We start from the raw sequence: 26,099 nt of genomic DNA, 5'->3' as shown, positions 1-26,099 counted from the left end.
AGCAAGGGAGAAGATGATGACACCGATCTCCACTCCACAGAGGGTGCAGAGCTCGCTGGCCTGCTTGAAGAAGCTGACTTGGTGGTGGTTTTTGTTCCCCATGCTAGACTTCTTTGCCATGGTGTGTTGTTGGTTTTGTGATGGGAGATAGTGGGAGGTTTGTGTTGATTTTTTTTAGAGAGAATGGAAGAATATATACAGGATTGTGGGATGGAGAGCTGGAAATTTGGATATAATGATTTTGATTATTGTGTGGATTTTGTTTTTCTGGTGAGTTTGTGTTTTAGTTTTCGTTATTGAATGTTGATTAATTGATCAATCGTTGTTTTAGAATTTGGAGCACAAATCAATCTCATATGTATGTTCAACCGTTAGTAATAATCTATCTATAAAGATTTAAAAAAATAGTATGTAAAATTATTAATATGCAAATCCAATATGCTAACAAATACGTGTATAATATTAGCGAAATAGTAATAAATTAAATATAAAATTTCATAAAAAATTTATCACTAACAGATTGGTGAAACATGTAATGGGATTGAGAAATGTATAAAAGTGGTGATTTAATTACCTACTTTTATAACTTATGAGATGAACCAAAAATCAATTAAGAAATTATGATTTAATTGACTAATCATAAAATAGATATAAATAATTTAATTAAACTTATCATAATGTTGATAATAATATGTATGTATATTTTTGCCAAAATCAAGAATCAATATATTTGAGTGTGTTTTTTTCTTTGTTTGATTTTATATAAATTTAATAATTGTTTTTTATTTTTATATTTATAATTTTAGATTTCATATAATAATACTTTTATGAATTTAAATATTATTTTACATTATAAAATAAGTTGAAATAAAAGAAAATGGGTACTCCACCTATGATCGTAATTTAAATATTGTTTTCACTCAACAGTAAAAGACCAATTTATAGAAGTAAAATTTGAAACCGTTGACATCATTTCCACACACTCAAAACCCTACGCTCACTGCACTCTTTCTGCCGCCTGCTGCATCACCTCACGCCGCCGCGAGCTTCAATCTTCTCTCTGGTCATGGAGTCGCGGGAGCTGACGCCGGAGGAACTGGAGAAAAAGATGAAGAAAGAGGAGAAGGTGAGAGCATCGCGTGTTTTCCGATTGATTGGGAAATTTAAGATGGAATTAGGAATGCTTGTATCTGCAATTGAATTGGTGGTTTTGATATGTCCATTTCTGAATTGCTGAAGTGCAGATGCTTTTGAAATATGAAACTACTTCTGCCTAATCTGATAATTTCAAATATAATTTGCGAGCTCTGACTAATCCGATTGATTACAAATTTGAGATGGAATTTGGAATGCTTGTATTTGCAATTGAATTGGTGATTCGTTATGTCGATTTTTTGAATTGCTGAAGTGCAGGCGCTCGCTGCTTTTGCGATTTGAAACTAGTTCAATTTTTTGCGAGCTCTGACCAATGTAGCTTCCTGGTTTTGTTTTGGTGCATGTTTTCTGATTGATTTCAAATTTGAGAGGGAAACAGGAATGCTTGTATTTGAATGTTTTGGCTGTACGAGTCTTATCGGGTTTTCGTTGTCTATTCTTTTCCTATACTCCATGACATCAGTTTAGAATCTAGGTGCTTCTGTTTGCCTATTGTTCTCAGACTACATGCTCCTTTTGTTTTTAGTTTAACTAATTGTTAATGGCAATTGATGTATTGTGAGTGTAGGCTAGAGAGAAGGAGTTGAAGAAACTTAAAGCTGCTCAAAAAGCAGCTGCGGCAAAGCTTCAGGTGCTAATTCACTTCATTCTGCCCCAAACCAGTATAATTATGTTACTTGATCAGATACGTTTGTTAGATATATTCATGATTTGAGTGTTTGGCTTCTGGGAAAATTTAGGCACAACAACCTGCTGCTGCTTCCAAGTCAGAGATAAAGAAAAATGCTAAAAAAGAAGCACAGAAGGTAAATCCCCTGGAAGTTGATCCAGAGACACCTCTTGGTGAAAAGAAGAAGCTCGCTACCGAAATGGCACAAAATTACAACCCCAACACTGTAGAAAAATCGTATGCTATTGAATTATTGATCTAGTGTTGTTACTAAATGTGAGAGTCTTCCTTCTCATCATTGCTAAAATTTCTTACTAGGTGGTATGAATGGTGGGAGAAGTCAAATTTCTTTCAGGCCGACCCCAAAAGCTCCAAACCACCTTTTGTCATCGTAAGTTTCTGCACATCCTTATATCACCGGGTTTTAGCATGTTGGGTGGTAACATATTTTCAAAATTCAAATAAACTGTTCATGGTGGACAGTACTTCAACTGTTCTATTAATACACATTTAATCCTAATGCAGGTGCTCCCACCTCCTAACGTTACTGGGGCCCTTCACATTGGCCACGCCCTTACTACTGCTATTGAGGTTTTCAAGTGGCAATTGATTAATTATCATTTTATTAATTTAATTGAAATGTTTGATTTCTATTTTCTAATCACATTTTTCCTCTAGGACACTATTATTCGCTGGAAGAGGATGTCTGGCTACAATACGTTGTGGGTGCCGGGTATGGATCATGCTGGAATAGCTACTCAGGTTGTTCATTTGGATATATTTCAACTTTTAATATGTCCGTGGCCTTCTTTGTCATAACTGTAAACTTGCTTAGCCAATCAACGATTTCTATGTCAGGTTGTTGTGGAAAAGAAAATTATGAGGGAACAGAAATTGACAAGGCATCAAGTTGGTCGTGAGAGATTTGTGGATGAAGTAAGCTCTTTAATATATTCTCATCTTATGCAGTTTTGGTAATTTGCAGCATCCTCTAACAAGTGCTATCTCATTTATGCTCTTTTACTTGTTAAATGTAATAGGTCTGGAAATGGAAGAATGAGTATGGAGGCACAATTTTAAAGCAACTCCGGCGCTTGGGTGCATCTCTTGATTGGTCACGTGAGGTGATAATTTGGATCATCATTGCATATTTGATTAGGCAGAGATTTAAAGTGGAACTAATATCAGTCTTGTGCTTGTTCTGGATAGTGCTTTACCATGGATGATAAGAGATCAAGGGCTGTGACTGAGGCTTTTGTAAGACTTCACAAGCAAGGTCTTATATATAGGTATACTTATGCTTAAAGGCACTGCTTCAATTTCTTGTGATATGAGCTAAGTACTTGGCCTTTGTTCTCAGGAAGCCTAATTTGAGGTGCTATGTAAGCATCTATATCCTCATTTTGAGGCTTCAGTATTATTGTTTATAACGGATGACTCATTCTCAATCTTTTAAATCATGTACTTGCATTTGATAACTCTGCAATCAGTAATTAGTCAAATTTACTGCATTTCATCCTTGAACTACTATATATTCATCAAGAGTTTTATATTGTTCTTTGGTGTTTATGTGCTGTTGCTCATTTGTCTGGTATATGGTGGTTTGTTGGTTCCTTTTTTAAGGTTTTACATCTATTTCTCTTTTTAGGGATATCCGTCTGGTGAATTGGGACTGCGTCTTGAGAACAGCAATATCCGATATTGAGGTCATACAGAGTTCCTACACTTCATCATTTGTTATGTACAGACAAAATTGTGTTGTAATTTTACACAAGTTCTTTGGTACTATTAGGTAGACTATATAGATATCAAAGAGAGAACACCATTGCGTGTTCCTGGGTATGAAACTCCTGTCGAGTTTGGGGTGCTGACATCATTTGCTTATCCTCTGGAAGGGGATTTGGGTGAGATCGTTGTTGCAACGACTCGAGTGGAAACAATGCTCGGTGATACTGCAATTGCTATACACCCAGATGATCCCAGATACAAGCATCTTCATGGGAAATTTGCTATTCATCCTTTCAATGGAAGGAAGCTAAAAATAGTTTGTGATAGTGTGTTAGTTGATATGAAATTTGGGACTGGTGCTGTTAAGGTAAGCGGAACATTTGCTGCTCATAATACTTTTTTTCTACTATTTTTCAGTTCATAATCAGAGAAGTACTTGGACATGATATTTTGCAGATAACTCCAGCCCATGATCCTAATGATTTTGACGTTGGCAAGCGACATGATCTCAATTTCATCAATATCTTCACAGATGATGGAAAAATAAATACCAACGGTGGCGAACAATTTGCAGGAATGCCACGTTTTAAGGCACGCGAGGCTGTGACCCAAGCTTTAAAAGAAAAGGTACTTCTACACTTTACTTTTATTAAGCATTACTTGATGTAGTTGCCCTTATTGAAGTGCAGTTACCTACAAATTGTGATTTGGGGGGAAGGTGTTCACCATATCCATAATAAGCCAGTTTTAGGACCATTTATGAACTCTGTTACTGGCAAAGTTCATGTAGTTGAGTTCTTCTTTTAGGCATGAATATATTGACATAGTATATTTCAAGTATGCTGATTGTTGGCTCTATTTGCAATTAAGGGACTTTATAGAGGTGATAAAAATAATGAGATGCGCCTTGGCATCTGTTCAAGAACCAATGATGTCGTGGAACCCCTCATAAAGCCCCAGTGGTATGTGAACTGCAAAGGCATGGCAGAAGATGGTCTGAATGCTGTCGTTGATGATAAAAATCCAAAGTTGGGAATTGTACCCAAACAATATGTTGCTGAATGGCAGAGGTATTTTTGAGAAATGATAATAGTCTTTGTAGCCTGAAGGTTTCTCATCTATCATTTACATTTGATATATTTCCTCCCTGCTTTGTGCTGCACTTTTGATTAACTAACATTTGTGCAAAATTAGGTTATAATGATATCCTGTATTCTACAGATGGCTTGGAAACATCCGTGATTGGTGTATTTCAAGGCAGCTTTGGTGGGGCCATCGTATCCCCGCCTGGTATGTCGTGTTGGAAGATGATCAGTTCAGGGAGCTTGGTGCATACGATAATCGGTGGGTTGTCGGCAGGACCGAGGAAGAAGCTCAGGCGGAGGCTAGCAGATTGTTTGCTGGGAAGAAGTTCCAGCTTCTCCAAGATCCAGACGTCTTGGATACCTGGTTTTCTTCTGGTTTATTTCCACTATCTGTATTTGGGTGGCCAGATGATACTGATGATCTCAAAGCTTTTTATCCAACAAGCGTGCTTGAAACCGGTCATGATATTCTTTTCTTCTGGGTGGCACGTATGGTGATGATGGGTATGAAGCTAGGAGGTGATGTACCATTTTCAAAGGTTTGTAGCATTCTTATTTTCCTGCACATTTGAATTTTAAAATTAATATTTTGCAACCTTGCTAAGGTTGGTTGTTTGTGCCAGTTTAAACCTCTAGGAGGTGATGTACCGGTTAAAATGAATTTTACTAGTATTCCTGCTTCTGAGTTACTTTGCAACAAAATTATGTTGCAATCTGTGTTGTATACTTTATATGTGAAAGAGGTCGATCTCATTGGTAAAATGCAAATTATTTAAATTCTTTACCTGCATTCAGGTTTACTTGCACCCAATGGTTCGCGATGCGCATGGTCGCAAGATGTCCAAGTCACTGGGAAATGTTATCGATCCCCTAGAAGTCATTCAAGGCGTAACCCTTGAAAATCTTCATAAAAGGCTAGAAGAAGGGAACTTGGATCCCAATGAACTTAAAACTGCAAAAGAGGGGCAAAAGAAAGATTTTCCTGATGGAATTAAAGAGTGTGGTGCTGATGCTCTGCGCTTTGCTCTTGTTTCTTATACAGCTCAGGTGAATACTTATCTTTTAGTTTATCCGAACTTGCTTTTCTTTCTTCAAAGTCTTGTCTTCACATTCTGCTCTTTCAGTCGGACAAAATAAATCTGGACATTCAGAGGGTTGTTGGATATCGGGAGTGGTGCAATAAGCTGTGGAATGCTATTAGGTTTGCTATGACTAAACTTGGAGATGACTATACCCCTCCAATAGAGATTAATCCAGCTTCCATGCCTTTTAGCTGCAAATGGATACTGTCTGTATTGAACAAAGCTATTTCAAAAACAGTTGAATCGTTGGAATCTTATGAGTTTTCTGATGCCGCCACGGCTGTGTACTCGTGGTGGAAGTATCAGTTGTGCGATGTGTTTATTGAAGTAATTAAGCCATATTTTGCTGGCAACGATCCTGCATTTGCATCAGCGAGAAGATCTGCGCAGGATACCTTATGGCTATGTCTAGATTATGGGTTACGATTACTTCATCCTTTCATGCCATTTGTCACAGAAGAACTGTGGCAGCGTCTTCCTTCTAAGATAGATTCTGCCAGGAAAGAGTCCATTGTGATTTCTGAATATCCATCTGTTGTAAAGGTAACTGTTGTTTTTAGCACTTAAGATGTGCTAAATGCTTATTCTTGTCAATATTTATGAATTAGTAACATATTTCTCAATAGTGAAGCCCTTGAAATGTCGTCTCTTTTTTGCAGAGTTGGACTAATGATGATGTAGAGGCAGAGATGGATACAATCGAGTCTGTGGTTAAATCACTAAGGTCTCTTAAATCACAATTGCTAGCAAATGAGAGGCTTCAACGGTAAGTTGGAATTTATCTCTAACTATTTAAAACATAACAGAAGGCATAATAAATTACCACCGTACATCTGGATGTACTGAAGTTTTTGTATAGTTTTCAACATACCGTTGTTGGAAATTTTGACGAAGAATGTACCTTGAAGTCGAGTTCGTTGAACTTCACTTTTCAGTTTCCCTGCTGGGCTACTCTATCTAATCAATATATTTAATTATGTATCCTTAACAACGACATACTTTTTCAGGCAAGCAGCTATTGTTCGTTGCCGCACAAATGATGCATGTGAGATCATCAAGGGGCATGATCTGGAGATCACTACGCTTGCCCAACTATCATCTCTGACTGTATGCAAATTATTCCGTCCGACCACGTTTTAACTATCTTTCTATTACCTAAGTTTGGACTTTAAACTGTACTAATTTTAGGTGTTGAGTGAGAACGACGACGTTCCAGTGGGTTGCTTGGTGGACGTTGTCAATGAATCTCTTTCAGTCTTCCTCAAACAAGGAGCCATCAATGTCGAAGCTGAACTTGGAAAGCTGAAGAAGAAAATGGAGGAGACGCAAAAGTATGAAGCCTCCCAAAACCCATACGCTTTCTTCTTCTTTGATCAAGTTAAAACCGGAGCTAATGAACTTGGTTCTCTTGCAGGCAATACGACACCTTGAAGAAGAAGACGAGCGCCTCTGGCTACCAAGAGAAGGTCCCTGTCCGTATCCGCGAGGATAATGAGGAGAAACTGGCAAAGTTGCTGCAAGAAATCCTGTCGCTCAAGGAAACGAGCGATCATCTGGAACGGGAATCCTAAGAGTATTTCAATCTCTAGGTTTTCAGCTCTTGGCAAAAATGTTGATGAACACAAGTTCTACCTTGCACTAGATCATCATCTTCTTTATTATGTCATGGTTGATTTTCACACTTTACTGTGTAACAATATTGCTGTGTTTTGGCCACATACTAGTTGAAAACAGGGCCTTTTCAATATTGTATTTCTAAAGCAAATTTTGATCATATTTTGTTTCATTTTAATTATAATTCTTGTACATTATTACTTTGGGGCTTTTTTTTACAGGAGATATATAAAAAATAGGAAAAAAGAAATTGAAAATATATTCCTTCTCTTAGGACTAATTTTTACTCCTATGTTTTTGCATATTGGTTGTCCAAATCATCATTATTTAACTTCTACTTTATCTAATTAGATAGATATTACTGCCTCCTCCGTCTGCTAATAAGATTCTTGTTTTTTCATTTTAGTCCATCCACAAATAAGAGTCCCGGTTCACTTTTACCATAAATGATAATAGGGTCTTACCTTCCACTCACTCACATTTCATTTATAAATAATATATAAAAGTGAGACTTTTATTTCATTAACTTTTTTTATCCACTTTTCTTAACATTTCTTAAAATCCGTGCCGCCCATAAATGAGACTTTTAATGACGGACGTAGGGAGTATTCTCTTTTACTACTAGTAATATTTTAATTTTGCATTATAAAATTACGGTTCAAATACTTTATAACTTTTTCATTTATATAATTTTCTGAATATACTATAATTAAAGAGTGATCTTTAAATATTGAATAATTTATTTATTTTTCTGAAGATACTACTACTACAATTAAAGAGTGACGGATGCTATAGTATAAAAAATTGAATTAAATTGACGATTCTAGCTTAAGAACAAAGTCAACTGGATAGTACAATATTTATAGAATAGTCAATAGTGAAAAGATGTAATAAAATTAGTCCTAAATAGTGAATTTGATGATAAATATTTATAGGATAGTCGACTAGATACAATATTAATAGAATAGTCTATAGTGAGGAACAGAAAATTTCAACTATATTGCCTTGAATATTAAATATATGAGTTTAGAACATGTAATTATTTTTTGACCAAGATTGGACCATAATGTTTGAAAAATTAAGAATAAAAAGTACAAGTTTAGCAAAAATATTTATTGAAAACTACTATAAACCTACAAATGGAATTGATCAGATAAATATTGTAATATAAAATTATACTACTACTATAAATGAGTTTTGAATGTTATAAATAAATCAGAATTAAGGAAATTGGGGAAAACAAAATTTGTTAATGGAGATTTATAATCGAAGAAAAAAGTGTGTGAATTTGATGATAAATAAATAACGAGATACAAAACGTAATAAAATGGAATTAGAGGCTGGACGCTCATTTCTTCATATTTCACTAGTCCTAATTGAAAATATATTAACAGTAGTATATGGTAACAAAGGAATTCGCATTGGTCTTATCGAAAAGAAATTAACGGTGTTTGTATAATTCTAGCACATACATTATGATTAACTTAATAAATATTTTGTCTTAAATCAATCACATATACAATTTGTCATTCATAGCACACAAATTTACCTAATACTTATATTCGAAGAGAGAAAGCAACTAAATATAGAAGATTATTGTACCAAATCTACCTAATATAATTGTACATGCAGGCTACAACAAATCGAAGAGATTTGATTCCTCCTTTATTAATTTAATTTTAAAATTTTACATGCCAAATTATAGACCATTAAATCCTAAATACAATGGCATAAATAGAATTGGAAATTTACCTAATAAAATTGCACATGCATGATACAACAAATATAGTAGATTTGATTCCGTAACTAATAAATAAATACTTATTAAAAATTTAAGTTAGAAATTGCACATGGTAATTAAATCCTAAAATATAATCGAGTAATAATAGAATTGAGCAATTAATTAATCATAAAATATACTCCATCCGTCCTCGATTAATTGTCACTCTTTTCCATTTCGGTCCGTCCCTCAATAATTGCCATATTTCATTTTTACCACATTCTACTAACCCACTTCCCTCACTTTTTCAACAACTTTTCTTTACATTTGTTAAAATGCGCGTCTGGTAGCTAGGCTTGAAAGTACGCGCGCATTTTCTGTCCCCTATAAATAGGCCTACGTAAACACATAGAGAAGCTTTTCCGAGCACTCTTTCTGGCGCAATGGAGTCGACGGTGAAGGAGCTGAGAAGAAATTGAAGAAAGAAGAGAAGGTGAGAGCATCTCTTTGTCGTTGGCTATATGAAAGGCTGATAATCTCAAATTTAATTTGCGAACTAGTTGAATTTCAATGTTTTTGGCTGTACGGCTCTGATCTGATTTCGTTTTCCCTAAATTCCACGAGTTTAGAATAGCTATTTGCCTCCTATGTATTGTTCTACTAGTTTAACTGATTATGAATGGCAATTGACGTGTAGGCTAGAGAGAAGGAGTTGAAGAAGCTTAAAGCTGCTCAAAAAGCAGCATCGGCGATGCCTCAGGCTCAGGTGCGTGCTAATGCCCTAAACCAGTATAGCTATGTTACTTGTTAACATGCTTTGCGTGTTTTGTTCAAATCCAGGCACAGAAAAAAATGAAGAAAATTGCTAAAAAAGGACTGGAAGTAAATCCTCTGGAAGTTGATCCAGAGACACCTCTTGGCGAAAAGAAAAAGCTCGCTACCGAAATAGAACAAAATTACAACCCCAACACCGTTGAAAAATCGTATGCTATCGATTATTGATCTAGTGTTGTTACTAAATGTGCGAGTCTTCCTTCTCATCATTGCTAAAATTTCTTACTAGGTGGTATGGATGGTGGGAGAAGTCAAATTTCTTTCAGGCAGACCCCAAAAGCTCCAAACCACCTTTTGTGATTGTAAGTTTCTAGCTACATATTTTCAAAATTCAAATAAACTGTTCATGGTTGATACTGCTTCAACTGTTCTGTTAATACATATTTATAATCCTAATGCAGGTGCTCCCGCCTCCTAACGTTACTGGGGACCTTCACCTTGGACACGCTCTTACCGTGGCCATTGAGGTTTTCAAGTGGCAATTGATTAATTATCATTTTAGTAATTTATTTGAAATATTTGATTTCTAATCACGTTTTACCTCTAGGACACCATTATTCGCTGGAAGCGGATGTCTGGTTGCAATACGGTATGGGTGCCGGGTATGGATCATGCTGGAATAGCTACTCAGGTTGCTCATTGGGATTTTATTTAGCTTTTAATATATCCGTGGCCTACTTTGTCATAAACTTGCTGAGCCAATCACCGATTTCAATGCAGGTTGTTGTGGAAAAGAAACTTAACACACAGAATTTGTCAAGGCATGATCTTGGTCGTGAAAGATTTGTAGATAAAGTAAGTTCTTTAATATATTCTCATTTATGCAGTTTTGGTAATTTGCAGCATTCGCTAACCAGTGCTTGCTCATTTATGCTCTTTTACTTGTTAAATGTGGTAATAGGTCTGGGAATGGAAGAATGAGTATGGAGGCACAATTTTAAAGCAACTCCGGCGCTTGGGTGCATCTCTTGATTGGTCACGTGAGGTGATAATTTGGATTATCATTGCATATTTGATTGGCAGAGATTTAAATTAGAGCTTATATCTTGTTATGTATAGTGCTTTACCCTAGATGAGAAGAGATCACGGGCGGTGACCGAGGCTTTTGTAAGACTTCACAAGGAAGGTCTTATATATAGGTATACTCGTGCTTAAAGGCAATGTTTCAATTTTCTTGTGATATGAGCTAATTACTTTGGCTGTGTTCTCAGGAAGCCTAATTTGAGGTGCTATGTAAGCATCTATATCCTCATTTGAGGTTTCAGTATTATTGTTTATAATGGATGACTCAGTCTCAATCTGTAAATCATGCACTTGCATTTGATAACTCTGCAATGTGATGTATATATAGTTTTTGCTGTTAGTTGACACTTTTATTGACAGGCCAACCATTAATTGTCAAATTTGTTGCATTTCGTCCTCCAACTACTACCTATTCGTCAATAGTTTTATACTGTTCTTTGGTGTTTCTGTGTTGTTGCTCATTTGTCTGGTATATGGTTGTTTGTTGGTTCCCCTTTTCTAAGGTTTCGCATCCAATATTCTTTTTAGGGATGATCGTCTAGTGACTTGGGACTGTAAGATGCAAACAGCATTATCCAAGAGTCAGTCACAAGAAAAGGATATCAAAGAGAGAACACTAATGCCGGTTCCTGGGTATGAAACTCCCATCGAGTTTGGGGTGCTGACATCATTTGCTTATCCTCTGGAAGGGGATTTGGGTGAGATCGTTGTTGCAACGACTCGAGTGGAAACAATGCTCGGTGATACTGCAATTGCTATACACCCAGAGGATCAAAGATATAAGCATCTTCATGGGAAATTTGCTGTTCATCCTTTCAATGGAAGGAAGCTAAAAATAATTTGTGATAGTGACCTTGTCGATATGAAATTCGGGACTGGTGCAGTTAAGGTGAGCAGAACATTTTCTGCTCATAATACTTCTTTTCTATTTTCAGTTCATATTCTGAGAAGTACTTGGACATGATATTGCAGATAACTCCAGCCCATGATCCTCATGATTATGAAGTTGGCAAGCGCCATGATCTCGACTGCATCACTATCTTCACTGATGATGGGAAAATAAATAGCGATGGTGGTGAAGAATTTGAAGGAATGCCACGTTTTAAGGCATGTGTTGCTGTTATCCAAGCTTTAAAAGAAAAGGTACTCCTACACTTCACTTTTACTAAGCATTACTTGATGCAGTTGCCCTTATTTTAAGGATGCTGATTGTTAGCTCTATTTGCAATTAAGGGACTTTATAGAGGTGAAAAAAATAATGAGATGCGCCTTAACATTTGTTCAAGTAGCAAAGAAGTGGTGGAATACCTTGTAAAGCCCCAGTGGTATGTGAACTGCAAAGGCATGGCAGAAGATGGTCTGAATGCTGGCATTGGTGATACAAATCCAAAGTTAGAGATCGTACCCAAACAATATGTTGCTGAATGGCAGAGGTATTTTTGAGAAATGATAATAGTCTTTGTTGCCTGAAGTTTTCTCACCTGTCCTTTACATTTGATATATTTCCTCCCTGCCTTGTGCTACACTAAAGCTTTTGATTAACTAACATTTATGCGAAATAAGGTTCTAATGATATCCTGTATCCTACAGATGGCTTGAAAACATACGTGATTGGTGCATTTCAAGGCAAATTTGGTGGGGCCATCGTATCCCCGCGTGGTATATTGTGTTAGAAGATGATCAGCTCAAGGAGCTTGATGCTTACGATAATAGGTGGGTAGTTGGCAGGACCGAGGAAGAAGCTCTGGAGGAGGCTAGCAGATTGTTTGCTCGGAAGAAGTTCCAGCTTCTCCAAGATCCAGACGTGTTAGATACCTGGTTTTCTTCTGGTTTATTTCCATTATCTGTATTTGGGTGGCCAGGTGATACTGATGATCTCAAAGCTTTTTCTCCAACAAGCGTGCTTGAAACTGGTCATGATATACTATTCTTCTGGGTGGCACGTATGGTGATGATGTGTATGAAGCTAGGTGGTGATCTACCATTTACAAAGGTTTGTAGCATTCTTATTTTCCCGCACGTTTGAATTTTAAATTTTAAAATTATAATTCTGCATACCTAAGGCTGGTTGTTTTTGTGCCTGCCTAAACCTATTTTTTCATCCTAGAAGGATTATGGTGCAATTTTGTTCATTTCGTAATTATGAGTTTTGTTAAGTGATTAGCGTAGATACTGAAAGAGAAGAATTTATGTGTAATGTTCAGTTTTACTGGTACTTTTGCTTCTGAGTACTAAATGATATAATTATGTTGCTATCTATGCTGTGCTGTGGCATTTTAGTTTTATAGTATGTAAAACAAGTTGACTTCATTGCTAAAATGCAAATTATTGAACATTCTTTACTTGTATTCAGGTTTACTTGCACCCAATGGTTCGTGACTCGCATGGTCGCAAGATGAGCAAGACACTGGGAAATGGTATTGATCCCCTTGATATCATCGAAGGTGCAACCCTCGAAGAACTTCTTGAAAAGCTTGATAAAAGGCAAAGAGAAGGAAATTTGACACTCGATGACGTCAAAATTGCAAAAGAGCGGAAAAAAGAAGATTTCCCCAATGGTATCAAAGAATGTGGTACTGATGCTCTGCGCTTTGCTCTTATTTCTTATACAGCTCAGATGAATACTTATCTTTTACTTTATCTGAACTTGTTTTTCTTCTTCTTCTTCAAAGTTTTAAGGATTCACGTTCTGTTCTTGGTTCTTTCAGTCGGACAAAATAAATATGGACATTAAGAGGGTTGAGGGATATCGGGAGTGGTGCAATAAGCTGTGGAATGCTATTAGGTTTGCTATGACTAAACTTGGAGATGACTATACCCCTCCAATAGAGATTGATCCAGCTTCCATGCCTTTTAGCTGCAAATGGATACTGTCTGCATTGAACAAAGCTATATCAAAAACAGTTGCGTCATTGGAGTCCTATGAGTTTTCTGATGCTGCCACGGCTGTGTACTCATGGTGGAAGTATCAGCTCTGTGATGTGTTCATTGAAGTAATTAAGCCATATTTTGCTGGCAACGATCCTGGATTTGCATCAGCGAGAAGATCTGCGCAGGATACCTTATGGCCGTGTCTAGATTATGGGTTACGATTACTTCATCCGTTCATGCCATTTGTCACAGAAGAACTGTGGCAGCGTCTTCCTTCTAAGATAGATTCTGTGAGGAAAGAGTCTATTGTGATTTCTGAATATCCATCTGTTGTAAAGGTAACATCCATACACCCTTTTATTTAGAATTTTTTAAAATTAAGGAAGAAATGCATCACTTCACTTTGGATATGGAAAATGCTTATTCTTGTCAATCTTTATGAAATGACTCATTTCTCAATAGTCATTCCCTTGAAATGTCATTATCCCCTTTCTGCAGAGCTGGACGAATGATGATGTGGAGTCGGAGATGGAGATGATCGAGTCTGTGGTTAAATCACTAAGATCTCTTAAATCACAGTTGCCACCAAAAGTGAGGTAAGTTGGAATTTGTCTCTGACTGTTTAAAATTACAAACAGAAGGTACTATAACAACATACCTTTTCAGGCCAGCAGCTATTGTTCGTTGCCGCACAAACGATGCATGCGATATTATCAAGGGTCATGATCTGGAGATCGCGACGCTTGCCAAACTATCATCTCTGACTGTATGCAATATTGTTCTGTCTTACCACATTTTATCTACCTTTTACTTTACCTAAGTTTGGACTTCAAACTTTGCTGATTGTAGGTGTTGAGTGAGAACGACGACTTTCCAGTGGGTTACTTGGTGGACGTTGTCAACGAATCTCTCTCAGTCTTCCTCAAACAAGGAAGCATCAATGCCGAAGCTGAACTCGGAAAGCTGAAGAAGAAAATGGAGGAGACGCAAAGGTAAGAAGCCTCCCTAAACCCATATGCTTTCTTCTTGTTTGATCTTCTTAAAACCTGAACCAATGAAATCGGCTCTTTTACAGGCAAATCGACACCTTGACAAAGATGACGAGTTCCGCTGGCTACCAAGAGAAGGCTTCTTCCGATGTCCGCGATAGGGACGAGGAGAAACTCGCATCGTTGCTGCAAGAAATCCTGTCGCTCAAGGAAGCAAGCGAGCGAGCAGAGCATCTGCAACGGCTATCCTAGTATTGAAAAAACAGAAATTGCGTGTCAAATTTTGTCTATATACTCTAGTACTATTTTTTATTATATGGAAAAAATTATGTAATTATCTTATATAAGTAGTATTTTCTATAATTATTATATGAAGGAAATTTAATGTCTTGATTTTTTTTTTCATACAAATACCCATTCCACTTTGAAACTGTGTTACTCGGAAACAAATAGAGGAAACTATAGAAACACAGTGTATAAAGGATTTAATTACAATTTACAGGACACATCATTGAACCGCTAACATGACACAGATCATTGCAAGGATTACTCTTCCGGGCCTGCGTTTCGCACTGGAAGAATCCACCGGAGCACTGTATGCAGGCGAAGCCTTCGGAGCTGCCTTTTTTGGCGGAGGCGGTGAAGGAGGCGGTGGTGGCAGAGGTACGTAAAATCGCAGCGGAAGTAGCACTTTATCCACCCGATACACTGCCACCTCGTTATCGTCATATATCGTGCTTGACACCGTTGCATTCGTCTCTCCGGTCGTTATGTTCACCTGATTCCCCACTGCTGTCACGTTCATCGCCAGCAGTTGCGAGCTGCCCCCGGCCTCCGTGTTCAGAGGATTGCTCGCTGTCTCGAATCGCGACTGGGAGAGGTAGTAAGGCAGGACGTGGAACTGTGCGAGGTCGACTTGCTGGTCCTCCGTAAAGGAGTTCAGCATGCCTGCTTTGAGGCCCGAGAAAGCAGTATCTGGCGGTGCTAGGATTGTTAGCCCTTGGTTGGAAGCGTTGAGCTGCGCGTTTAAGTTGTCCGCGACTTTCGTGCTCTGCAGCAGTTTGATGAACACGGTGAAGTGGCCGTCCTTCTCGAGGATGGCGGTCACGTTGGGTGGCCCGGGCGGGGCAGGGGCGGATGCTGGGGACTGGGAAGTTGTTGGGAGGCAGTTGATGAGGAAGAGGAGAGCCGGGAGTTGGACGATGAGCGTTTTCATCTTGTTTACGAGGGTGAGGAACGCCTCGGGAGAAGTGCTACTTATAGCGGTTCGAGGGAGCAGGGTGGATGAGATGGTGGTGTGGTGAGTTAGGTGGTGGAGTTGGGTGTTTTAAGGTGGGAAGATGAGTTTGATAGCTACTAGTAAAACTTTGCTTTGCACCCAAGATAAAACAGCTGAGGCTGGTGAGTTTTGTGTGGATTTTATTATTGATTCATGTTTGTGATATTTTACCTTCACCATGCACAACTATTGTTCTCCATGTATTGCATTTATTTTGTCACATAAGCAAAATTTATTATGAGACATAACTTTGTGGTTTGTACTTTGGAGTGTTACTTTTCTTTTTGCTGAACTCACTTCCTTTTATATGTGTGAGTTTCGGGAAAACCCCCATTCATCGGTCCGAGATCTAATATGTTGTTAGAATTAATAGAACTTCAAATTGTTCATTTATTTGAAAGAGTGAATTACATAAATGGTACCTGATCTTTCACTTTCGCACGTAAATGGTACCATTTACCTGATCTTTATTTTTTATCGTTTTTGGTACCTATAAATCACATTTTTGGTACCTGATGCAATTTTTTTTCCCAAAATGCCCTTTAAACAAATATATTTTCTCATTTATGTCATAGAGAGTATTTTGGGCAAATATAAAATTAGTACCAAAAGTGATATTATAATATCTTCTCTCATTCTCCTAATTCTTTATACTATTATTATTAATCAATATTAATATTAATATTTATTTTTAATATCATTCAAATATACTTAAATATAATTATAGTTATAATTATTAATGTTATAATACTAAAAATTAATAGTAATTAATAAATAATTGTAGTATAATTATATAATTATGAATCACATAATATTATGTAATAATAATTATTTTTATTTTACATTAAATTAGTAACTAATCAATATAGCCTTAATAAAAATTTAATATTGTGAATTGTATTCATAATGATATAAAAAGTTGAATATTTTTAGTTATGTGTTTCAACCTTAAAATGAGTATAAAATAATTTAATAAAAAATATTCAATTGATTTAATTATTTTAAATAATTAATTTAATTAGGTATTTTGTTTTTTTATTTATATTATGAATGCAATTAGATGCAAGTATAAACCACTAAAAAGAAAGAAGAAAAAAGAAGGAAGAAGAAACATTTTACTAAGGAGAAAAAAGATAAAAGAAAGGAAGATAAAATACTAAAAAGAAAGAAGAAAAAGAGAAATAAGAAAGGAAGAAAAAATAATCACATATTTGGTACTATTTCATAGAAATTTTCAAAATTATCCTCCACATAAAAAAAATCACATATTTGGTACTAGGGTTAAATTTGGTCATTGGGTACCAAAAACGATATAAAATAAAGATCATGTACCATTTATGTGCGAAAGTGAAAGATCAGGTACATAGTTCACTTTATTTGAAATAATGGGAACTCTTCTCGTTGGATAATCATGATACTTTCCAAAAATAGAAATTTTTGATAATAATACAGTCACATGCGAGAGTATATCTCGGCATACAAAGCATAACTCACCATTGACTCGATAATCAAATTGATCAATAACGAAGTTGCTGAAACGTGAACGTAAATCTGGGTGGTTATTTTAACACAATACTGAATAGAATATAAGGTAGGAAAATATATAAAATAACGACATAAATAAGATAAAATAAATAAAATGAAAGTTAAATACTCCTAAAACTAAGAGGCCATCCTCAAAAGGCCCACAATAATAAGCTGAACTAAACTTTATTATTGGTGCCTCGAAAGAAACTAATGAAGACTCAAAACTTGAATTAAATTTTATTTCTAAGATTCACTAATGACAAGACCCTAGATAACGATAAATTAAATAAATCAAATAAGGGCTCGTTTGGTAGGGCGTATAAACCCTTACAGCCTCGCAAAAGGGGATTTAGTCTGTGGTTATCTCCGACTGTCCACAGTTTGGTAGAAGGTGATTTAATCGTCCGACCCGGCACAAATTTTCCGGATCTCGTGGAATTTCATACAAGATTCGCGGATCGTAGCATTGCACTATCTCACAGAACTTGAGGCATTATATTTTCTCAAAATCTACGTGTTCGTTCTTTGCCTCTACATACCCAATTTGCCCTCTCACTTTTCTTTGGCATCTGCACAGCGGCAGTTGAGGAAGACCACCATACTTTGGCAAATCGATTTGCACAGGAACTTCATCTGCCTGCTCCTCACGTCGAGTCCAAGAACGACGCGTACGGTCGCCTTTCGCCTTGTCACCGTGGCCACCACTCCCACCACCTGCAATATTAACCAGTTCAATAAAACCACAGTGTAAGACCATCACCGAGGATTGATGAAACAGATACAGCTATACCAGAGGGTCTTCCGTCGTCACTGAGCTTACGATGCCCCTTCGTAGCCATCCGAAATGATACACCGGGTAGGGAGTTCCTAACAGGTGGGAGATGATGCAATACTCAGATGGGTCGTCTGCTTATATAGATGAGCAGAAATGGAGAGGGCGCGAACTCCATACTCTTTGCACGCCAAAGCGCAGAAGAGGAATGAAGACGGAGGGGTCTATTGTCTTTTCATTTTCAAAAGCAAGGGCAAGAGTGTCTACACAACACTTTATCCAACGAAGTAGTATAGTCTAATACGCCTACCACTTGGTGTAAAAACTAATAACCCAGCTGTACCAAACTGACTACTAATGGGGATTAATTATGTAAATCTACAAGATTAATATTAATCTAATGATGTGAGAAAAAGCCGCAATCCCTACCAAACGAGCCCTAATTATACAAGTCGGAACTAAGATATATATTGTTGGAACTTAGATATATATTGTTTTAGTAACCGCTATCGTTGACAAATTCACTTTCTTTTCAGGCTCCATACTCCAATAATCTCCCGCTTGAAAACAATCAACTCCAAAGCAACTACATCTTCTTGATTTGTCCCGTGCATCCGTTTTACATCGCAACATTCACTTTAAGTTCCAAGGTCAGTTAAAGCCATACATAATTTCAATTTCTCCAAGGTGACCATCTTAGTTAATAATGCCAAGCAGCTAAGTACCTTCGCAAGTTTCATAAACTAATTCACTTTCATTTCGGGCTCCATACTCCAACATTATTCACCATTTTCCCTTCCACCATTACAATATCTTGTTTCCAAATAGTTTGGAATCACTTTATATGAAAGCTTATCACATTAGTTGACCACAGAATTTATTAGTCTCATTGAAATGCCCCATGACAACATTCTCAATACCATAGTGTAAAAAATGCCTTCCAAATCAAACCACTCATATCACATAACAACAAAACACTCAATTAGAAATCACAACAATCCAAATTCAAGAAAGTAAAACAAAACACCATCACTTTCATGTCAAAGCTGCCATTCCCAACACCAAAGCAGCCATTGCACAATTGTACATCCATTTTCCAGCAGAAGACTCCACCGGAGCAACATACACCGGCGCCGCCTTCGCCGAAGGCTTCTTCGGCGGCGGCGGCGAAGGCGGCGGCGGCGGCAGGGGCACGTAGAATCTCATCGGAAGCAGCACCTTGTCCACCTGATACACCGCCAGCTGGCTGTCGTCGAATATCTTGTTCGACACGGTCGTGTTCGTCTCCCCGGTCGTGATGTTCACCGAGCTCCCGGCCGCGGTCACGTTCATCGCCAGCAGATCCGGGCTTCCACCGGCCTGCGTGCTAATCGGGTTGCTAACTGTCTCAAACTGCGAGGCCGATATGTGGGTGGGGAGGACGTGGAACCGCACTAGCTCCATCTTCTGCTCGTCGGTGAACGAGTTGAGCGTCCCGGTCTTGAGGTTCGAGAACGCGAGGTCGGTCGGGGCGAAGACTGTGAGGCCGTTGTTGGAGTCGACGAGCTGCGAGTCGAGGCTGGCGTCGACTTTAGTGCTCTGAAGCAGCTTGGCGAACACAGTGAATCTTCCGTCCTTGTTGAGGATGGAGATCACGTTGGGCGGCCCTGCGCCAGCTGGCGCTGGGCTGGCCGCTGCTGCAGGGGACGGTGCAGCAGTGAGGGTGCTGGAGAAGAGGAAGAGGAAGAGGAAGAGGAAGAGGAGGACGAGGGACATAATCGTCATGTTGGTTAGAGGTTTTCGAGGAAGGAGAAGGTTTGATGATGCTATACTCACTTGAGGGTTTGATTTTATAGTGTAAGGGAGTGAATGGTTTGTGTGGTGAGTTAGGTGACAAGAAAGGATTGCTTTGCATGGAAGAGAAAACGGACAAGGCTGGTGAGTTTTAATTTTTTGCTATGTCTCTTCTTTATTGTTATTGGGGACCACCGGTGGAACTAGATCGGTCGACGAGGGCCGGAAAGTTCCATTAGATTCGGCCTTTGAGTTGCTAATGGTCGGCCCTACTGTGCGGCAATTTTACCCTGACTCTTCGTGGATTTGCCATTGTTGGTGACTGGCTATGCAACTAACGTTTTTTGTCCAAAATAATGTACTTCGTACGAACCACTGTAGTTGAGATGTTTCTTTAGTTACAGAGATAAGTAATGAATGTTTAGTGAGTTAGTGCAGAATGAATAAAGTTGAAGAGAGAAATTAAAGTAAGAAAGATAATATTGGTTGTTTTTGTTATAAAAAAATAACTTACTATAGTGGAACAACTAAAAAAAGAATATGACTTAACTATATTGGAAGGGAATATATATATTTAAAATATCTAGAGGTGCTTATAATGGGTGATAGCTTATTCTAATATATAAAAATAATGATTGGATTTTTTTAGCCTTGTTTGATCATATAACTATGCAATTGTCAGTTATGCATTGTCAATTTAATCCACCATCCAAATTATTATAACCTCCATTGATGATCATTTGTAGATGCTTGATATGTATTTGAGATGTAGCACGCGATATAATCTCTCCCTATAATCAATATTTGTCTATTTTTCCATTTTGGCTCTGTTTGCTATTACTTAATTATCTAATTTTACGAGCACATAAAATTAATATATAAAATTGAGATTCACATTTCCATTCATTTTTTAATACCCGAGCTGCCAAAAAATAATACGTCTATTGGCTGATGGATGAAGTATCAGTTTATATTTGGAGGACCTTCAGTTGACATAAATGTAGATGGGCAAATTTCATTGTTAGATGGAATCAATTAGCATTAATCAATGATGTTAATTCTCTCCTTAATTTAAAATTAAATTTCAGTCTCAATCTTGAAAAAGCCACTTAATTTCCCAATCTTTTCAATTGTCATTGCCTAATCATTGTAATAATTGGATACAATAATCCACCACATTCCAATAATTTTTTGGTTGGTTAATTGGATTAATTGCAAGTTGATTACTAATTGATAGAGCTTAACTGGTAGATTAGATATTATCGTCACGGTAGTTGCAATTTCATTTGATAGGGTAAATTAATTTCACTCTTTACCATTAGGATAATTGCATTATTGATAGATTAGATACATGTAATGATGGTAATGATAGTTTTAATAATTAATAGTATGATAGTAATTATTGCCTTAAGCCACAATGGATTATCAAGATAACTCTGCTTAACCCTTTGAAAATTAATCACAAACTCAATATTGGTAAACCATTGCCTTCTTGTACATGTTTGTATAGATTTTGGTATTGCTCTTGATAATTGATAGGGGTGGATGCAAAAATTTGTTTTCATATAAGCTACTACTCATGGTGATATATTCGAGATAAAATTTTCGTTATGATGATATATGCTTTTGCACAACAACTCATACAAAATACCAAAACCTCGACAATGATATATAAATAAGAAAAAAATATTTTTTTGGCATAACAGAGGCTTAGCTCTTCCGTGCTTCTACGCAGGGACGGAGCCAGAAAATTATATTAGGAGGGGCAAAAATATTAACATACAAATAAATAAATATAAAAATAATATAAATATATTAAAATAATATAGTATATTATTTTAGAGGAGGGTAAGCCTGCGTATGTAAAGAGAGGGGCAAGTAAAAGATATTTTTATCTAAATGAGGGGGCAATTTAGTTAAAATATGCATATATTTAAGTTTTATAATATATATAACTACATGGCAATAGAAAAATGAGGTGGGGCATTTGCCCCTTCTCACTCTACTATAGATCCGTCCCTGCTTCTACGTGATGGATGATAATATACTCCTTCCGTCTAAATAACATAGTCACGTTATTAAATGACATAAATTTTAATACAAAATCGATAAATCATAAGAGAAAATGAGAAAAGATTGATAAAATAGGAGAGTAAAAGAGAAAAAGAGAATAAAGTAGGAGATGCAGAATTTTAATAAAGATATTAAATTAATGAAACTTTCCATTTTTAGTAGTAGTATGAAATTAATTTTGCTGGATGGACCAAAATAGAAAGACAAGACTATTTTTTTTCAAACAAATGAATATTTAGTGATATACTTATGAAATATTTGTAGCTCCTTTTTTTGTTTGTATTTTTTTTTTTTTTTGGTTTTATGTGTTTTGGTATTTGTACTTGTACAGATTCTATCGACTAAATAAATTTAGACTCGAATCTGACCCCGTATACAATAAATTATTGGTATTTAAATTGTGACTGTTAGTATTTTTTATACTAGTTTCCATCCTATATGCAATACTAAATATTACTAGTAGTAATGTATATGTTCATAAAATAACCCACAAACCAAAATTAAGGCCTGTAAATTATTGTTTGGATTATTAAGAAGTTCAGAGCTTTGGATTAATTTATTATCAGTGTCAAGTTCGCGATACGACTTTGCGTTCAACTGTCCCGAGATTGCCCGATATTGAATTGGCTCGAGATTACCCAAGACTAATCATACGTGACATTCTTCCGCGACTGAATATCGAGCCATATCTACCCAACCGAACAACATTCACAAGACTCGATCTTTATATAATCGATGAACTAAAAACCACCTGCTTCTTCAATGATAGAAACCAAACACAACCAAACCACCAATTTCTCGAAAAAGGTGGAAATAAAAGAACAAGACACCACCAATCATTTTCTTAGGTATCTATAAAGGCAAAAGCAAATGCAAATGCAAAACGACACAACAAGCAAAACAAAATGTTGAGTAATAGCAACAACTTGCTTATGCATCATTTATATATTTCAAATCACCAAATACATATTTATCCAAACACTAAAATAGATGTACCAAATACATACTAGAAAATACAACTCTAATCATGCCTGGCACAGCTGCACGTTTCAGCACGAGAAAACATCGTAAGGAAACCATATAAAGCACACATCCGAACGCAAAGGAGGGCTCACCTTAAACGTCGTAAGATGGCCATATAAAGACATTATTTATTCAATTTCCAGAATATAGCACAGCATTAAGCATTAAGCTAATCTTGATTGACGTTATATACATTCTGAAAATGATTCTTGATAGAAAGGAATGTATATAGAATATCGATTTGCCTAGCGATGAGACAGCAATCTGATAAGTCTACAACTGCAGGGCAATGAGGGCAATGACGAGGGTGTCACGAGAAAAAGAAGACAAAGCGAAACAAGCAAACAAACAAGGGGAGAATATAGAAGATATATTTTTTATGATCAAACAAAAACTTTACAGAACCAGCAGAGGCATCACCTATTTTTCGATTCTTCTTTTAGTTATTCATCCGCTCCGTTGTTGACCTTGATCTCTAAAAGGCGCTCCACTGGCTGTCTGCATATCGGGCACCTGTTTGTTTGGAACCTAAGAACTTTCGCGCACTCACTGCACATACACTGTCACAACAAAAAATGTACGTTAGTCACGAAAAAGGATTAATCTTGATAGATTAGTCGGGTCACGGATTTCTGAATATGCTTAAACAGAGAGAGTCAATGTACCATGTGGCGGCAAGGGAGGACAGTTGTGTCTCGAGGTTCAGAGAGGCATATAACGCATTCCTTCCCAGGATCGTTTGCATCAACTTCACCCTCGACAGAGTTTCCAATCCCGTATATCTCTTGTAACTCATACCTCATGCCATTCACCCACAGTATCTGCTTCACAACTCTGACATGATATTCACCTTTATCCTTCTCAAACACCGCCTGAGTTATCTGGGAGTTTGAGGACCCATTGTCAGAGTTTCCGTTTTGACCATCTGTCGATGCCTCTGCCTTGACTGCCAGTGGATAGATGTCCACGTCCCCGTCTTTCAACAATTCTCCCTCCTCAAACATTGAGAGGTCTATCCCGGTTCCAGAGGGCTGCTTAAATTTCTGGGCTAAACCTTGTTCAAAATCCACCTTGATCGGCGGATGCAAGCTTTCATTGGTTGGAGTCAAGCAACAGTCTTCACCCTCCTTCGCAAAGAAAACTATTGTGATGCTGCATATACAAGAAGCAATCACAATTCAGATTCATCGATAAAACATCAAGCTAATCCTCAAAATTTTGTAGTACTGAGATATTCACCATCTCCACATTCTAAATGAATCAGATAGAAACTCCATTTAGGCACCATATGCTAGAAAATTATATAGTGAACATTCACAAGATCCCACTTTCCACAAGCTCCAGCCCATTTTGCACTATTACACAAACTCTTGAAAGTTGGCAAATAATTATTTAATCTACACATATCTCTTGCAATTGGAAATACATTATCTATAACACAAATTGGGGTATAGTTAGCAATTCAACACCAAAGCCACAAACTTTAGTCAAATTCAACACAAATCAATCACTCTTTCAACCACTTAATTCAACTATCATCTAACAACCACTATTGCTCCATGTTTACTCTCATCTCTTGTTCGATCGCCCTTTTTTTCAAAAACATAAGTCCGTCCGGTCACAGTATCTCATGATCATCCATCCCACCCCACCTCGATGACTAATGTAATCCTAGACGAAGCCTATTTCGCTATCTCATATTGCATCTCACTATTATCTCAAGCATCTAATGTAGTACTACCAAACAAGCACAAAATTACTCAAATCAAAATCTAATAAATCACTACACAAAAACCAACTCATTCCAAACAATTCAACATAATTCATCAAATCATCAACAAAATCCACAAAAAAATTCACAACAAAAGAAGAAAAAAAAAAAATCAAAATTCGATACCTTCCCGCCACCGTAGCGTCGTAGGTGAACGAAACAAGGTATTTCCCGGGATTCTCCTCGTCGGGATCGATCCTCAGCGTCTCCTTCTTCAAATTCACATCGTTCCGGATCGTCACCGCCTTCTGGTGCTCCACGTACTGCGGCGGCGCCGCCGCCTGCATCATCGGGCCGTAGGGGTACCGCCCGTTCACCCAATTCGGGTGCAGGTGGTGGTGGTCGTACGGCGCCGGAAGCGGCATCGGCATCGCCGCGGCCCCCGGCGGCGGATAGTAGCCCGGATACTGATAATACGGCGGCGGCGGCGCGTTCGGATTGCTCGGATAGTGCGGCGGAGGGGGGAATGGCGTCGCCGCGGCGAAGACGTAGCGATTGGCGGTGATCTCGGCCTGCTGCGGCTGCGGCGGAGGAGGGTGGGAGCGGCGGGAGGAGGAGCTCCTCCGCCGGCCGTGGACGCCGCTGCTGCTGATGTTGCCCATGGGTTTGGGTTTATCTCGAATTGGGAAAGAGAGAAACCCAATTTGGGGGTAATGTGGGATTGAATTGGGAAAGGGGGAAAGGTGATAGATACAAAGGGGGAATGTATGTATAGGTGGTGGGGGAAAAGAAGGAGTGTTAAGTGGGAATCTAATGATGGGGATCACAATTGGGGCGGCACCACCAAGTTCGATCGGGTCGATTTATTAGGGCATCCGCAATGGGGCGGTCACTGCAGCATCGCGGACGATGGGTTACCCATTGTCAGCGCTCAATACATCGTCCGCGACGATGCGCGGAGGATACCCATCGTCCGCCACTGTGGACGAGGCGGACGATGAGTCATGGACGATGCGACGGGGTTTTTTTTTTTTTTTTAATTTTATTAAATTTTCAAAACCTATATATATCAAATTCACTTCATTTTTCACACTTCATTTTTCTCACTTCACTTTCATCAAATTCACTACATTTTCAAGCAAAATGGATTCCGGAGATTATCCGAATAAT

At 37.6% G+C, this 26,099-nt stretch overlaps 3 protein-coding genes and 2 pseudogenes across 5 annotated transcripts; 2 read left to right on the top strand and 3 right to left on the bottom strand.

The window, feature by feature from the left end:
* Positions 1–966: 966 nt before the first annotated feature.
* LOC125213400 (valine--tRNA ligase, mitochondrial 1-like) lies at positions 967–7,494 on the top strand. Its single transcript, XM_048113917.2, has 20 exons — positions 967–1,126; positions 1,724–1,786; positions 1,896–2,062; positions 2,144–2,216; positions 2,351–2,416; positions 2,504–2,587; positions 2,684–2,761; positions 2,866–2,949; positions 3,035–3,114; positions 3,474–3,531; positions 3,618–3,920; positions 4,010–4,180; positions 4,424–4,623; positions 4,775–5,177; positions 5,434–5,685; positions 5,763–6,263; positions 6,380–6,486; positions 6,728–6,827; positions 6,909–7,051; positions 7,135–7,494. Exons 1-20 carry the CDS (start codon positions 1,067–1,069, stop codon positions 7,289–7,291), a joined length of 3,150 nt encoding a protein of 1,049 aa, XP_047969874.1. The 5' UTR covers positions 967–1,066; the 3' UTR covers positions 7,292–7,494.
* A 2,003-nt stretch (positions 7,495–9,497) lies between these two features.
* Positions 9,498–15,155, top strand: LOC125216360 (valine--tRNA ligase, mitochondrial 1-like). Its single transcript, XM_089066530.1, has 19 exons — positions 9,498–9,509; positions 9,752–9,820; positions 9,895–10,037; positions 10,118–10,190; positions 10,290–10,355; positions 10,436–10,519; positions 10,609–10,683; positions 10,790–10,873; positions 10,948–11,027; positions 11,440–11,800; positions 11,884–12,054; positions 12,145–12,344; positions 12,502–12,904; positions 13,265–13,524; positions 13,616–14,120; positions 14,281–14,378; positions 14,449–14,548; positions 14,632–14,774; positions 14,858–15,155. Exons 1-19 carry the CDS (start codon positions 9,498–9,500, stop codon positions 15,021–15,023), a joined length of 3,093 nt encoding a protein of 1,030 aa, XP_088922656.1. The 3' UTR covers positions 15,024–15,155.
* A 66-nt stretch (positions 15,156–15,221) lies between these two features.
* On the bottom strand, positions 15,222–16,030 carry LOC125216438 (fasciclin-like arabinogalactan protein 12 pseudogene; annotated as a pseudogene).
* A 3,179-nt stretch (positions 16,031–19,209) lies between these two features.
* LOC125209762 (fasciclin-like arabinogalactan protein 12 pseudogene) lies at positions 19,210–20,144 on the bottom strand (annotated as a pseudogene).
* A 2,959-nt stretch (positions 20,145–23,103) lies between these two features.
* LOC125214327 (putative E3 ubiquitin-protein ligase LUL2) lies at positions 23,104–25,705 on the bottom strand. 3 transcript variants are annotated; one of them, XM_048115310.2, is made up of 4 exons: positions 25,116–25,705; positions 23,884–24,370; positions 23,639–23,778; positions 23,104–23,497 (listed from the first exon to the last, which is right to left on the bottom strand). In XM_048115310.2, the coding sequence occupies exons 1-3, from the start codon at positions 25,589–25,591 to the stop codon at positions 23,662–23,664; spliced, it is 1,080 nt and encodes a 359-aa protein (XP_047971267.1). In that variant the 5' UTR covers positions 25,592–25,705; the 3' UTR covers positions 23,104–23,497; positions 23,639–23,661. The 3 variants fall into 3 exon arrangements, with proteins under 3 accessions (XP_047971267.1, XP_047971268.1, XP_047971266.1); XM_048115311.2 differs by having other exon boundaries at positions 23,104–23,235; XM_048115309.2 differs by having other exon boundaries at positions 23,104–23,778.
* Positions 25,706–26,099: the final 394 nt, after the last annotated feature.

This window comes from Salvia hispanica, chromosome 3 (genome assembly GCF_029641045.1).
Source record: "Salvia hispanica isolate PSC_SH4W2 chromosome 3, Shi_PSC_v1, whole genome shotgun sequence".
Lineage (NCBI taxonomy): Eukaryota > Viridiplantae > Streptophyta > Magnoliopsida > Lamiales > Lamiaceae > Salvia > Salvia hispanica.
The sequence above is the reverse complement of the archived record's forward strand: the minus strand, read 5'-3'. Positions and strand labels throughout refer to the sequence as shown.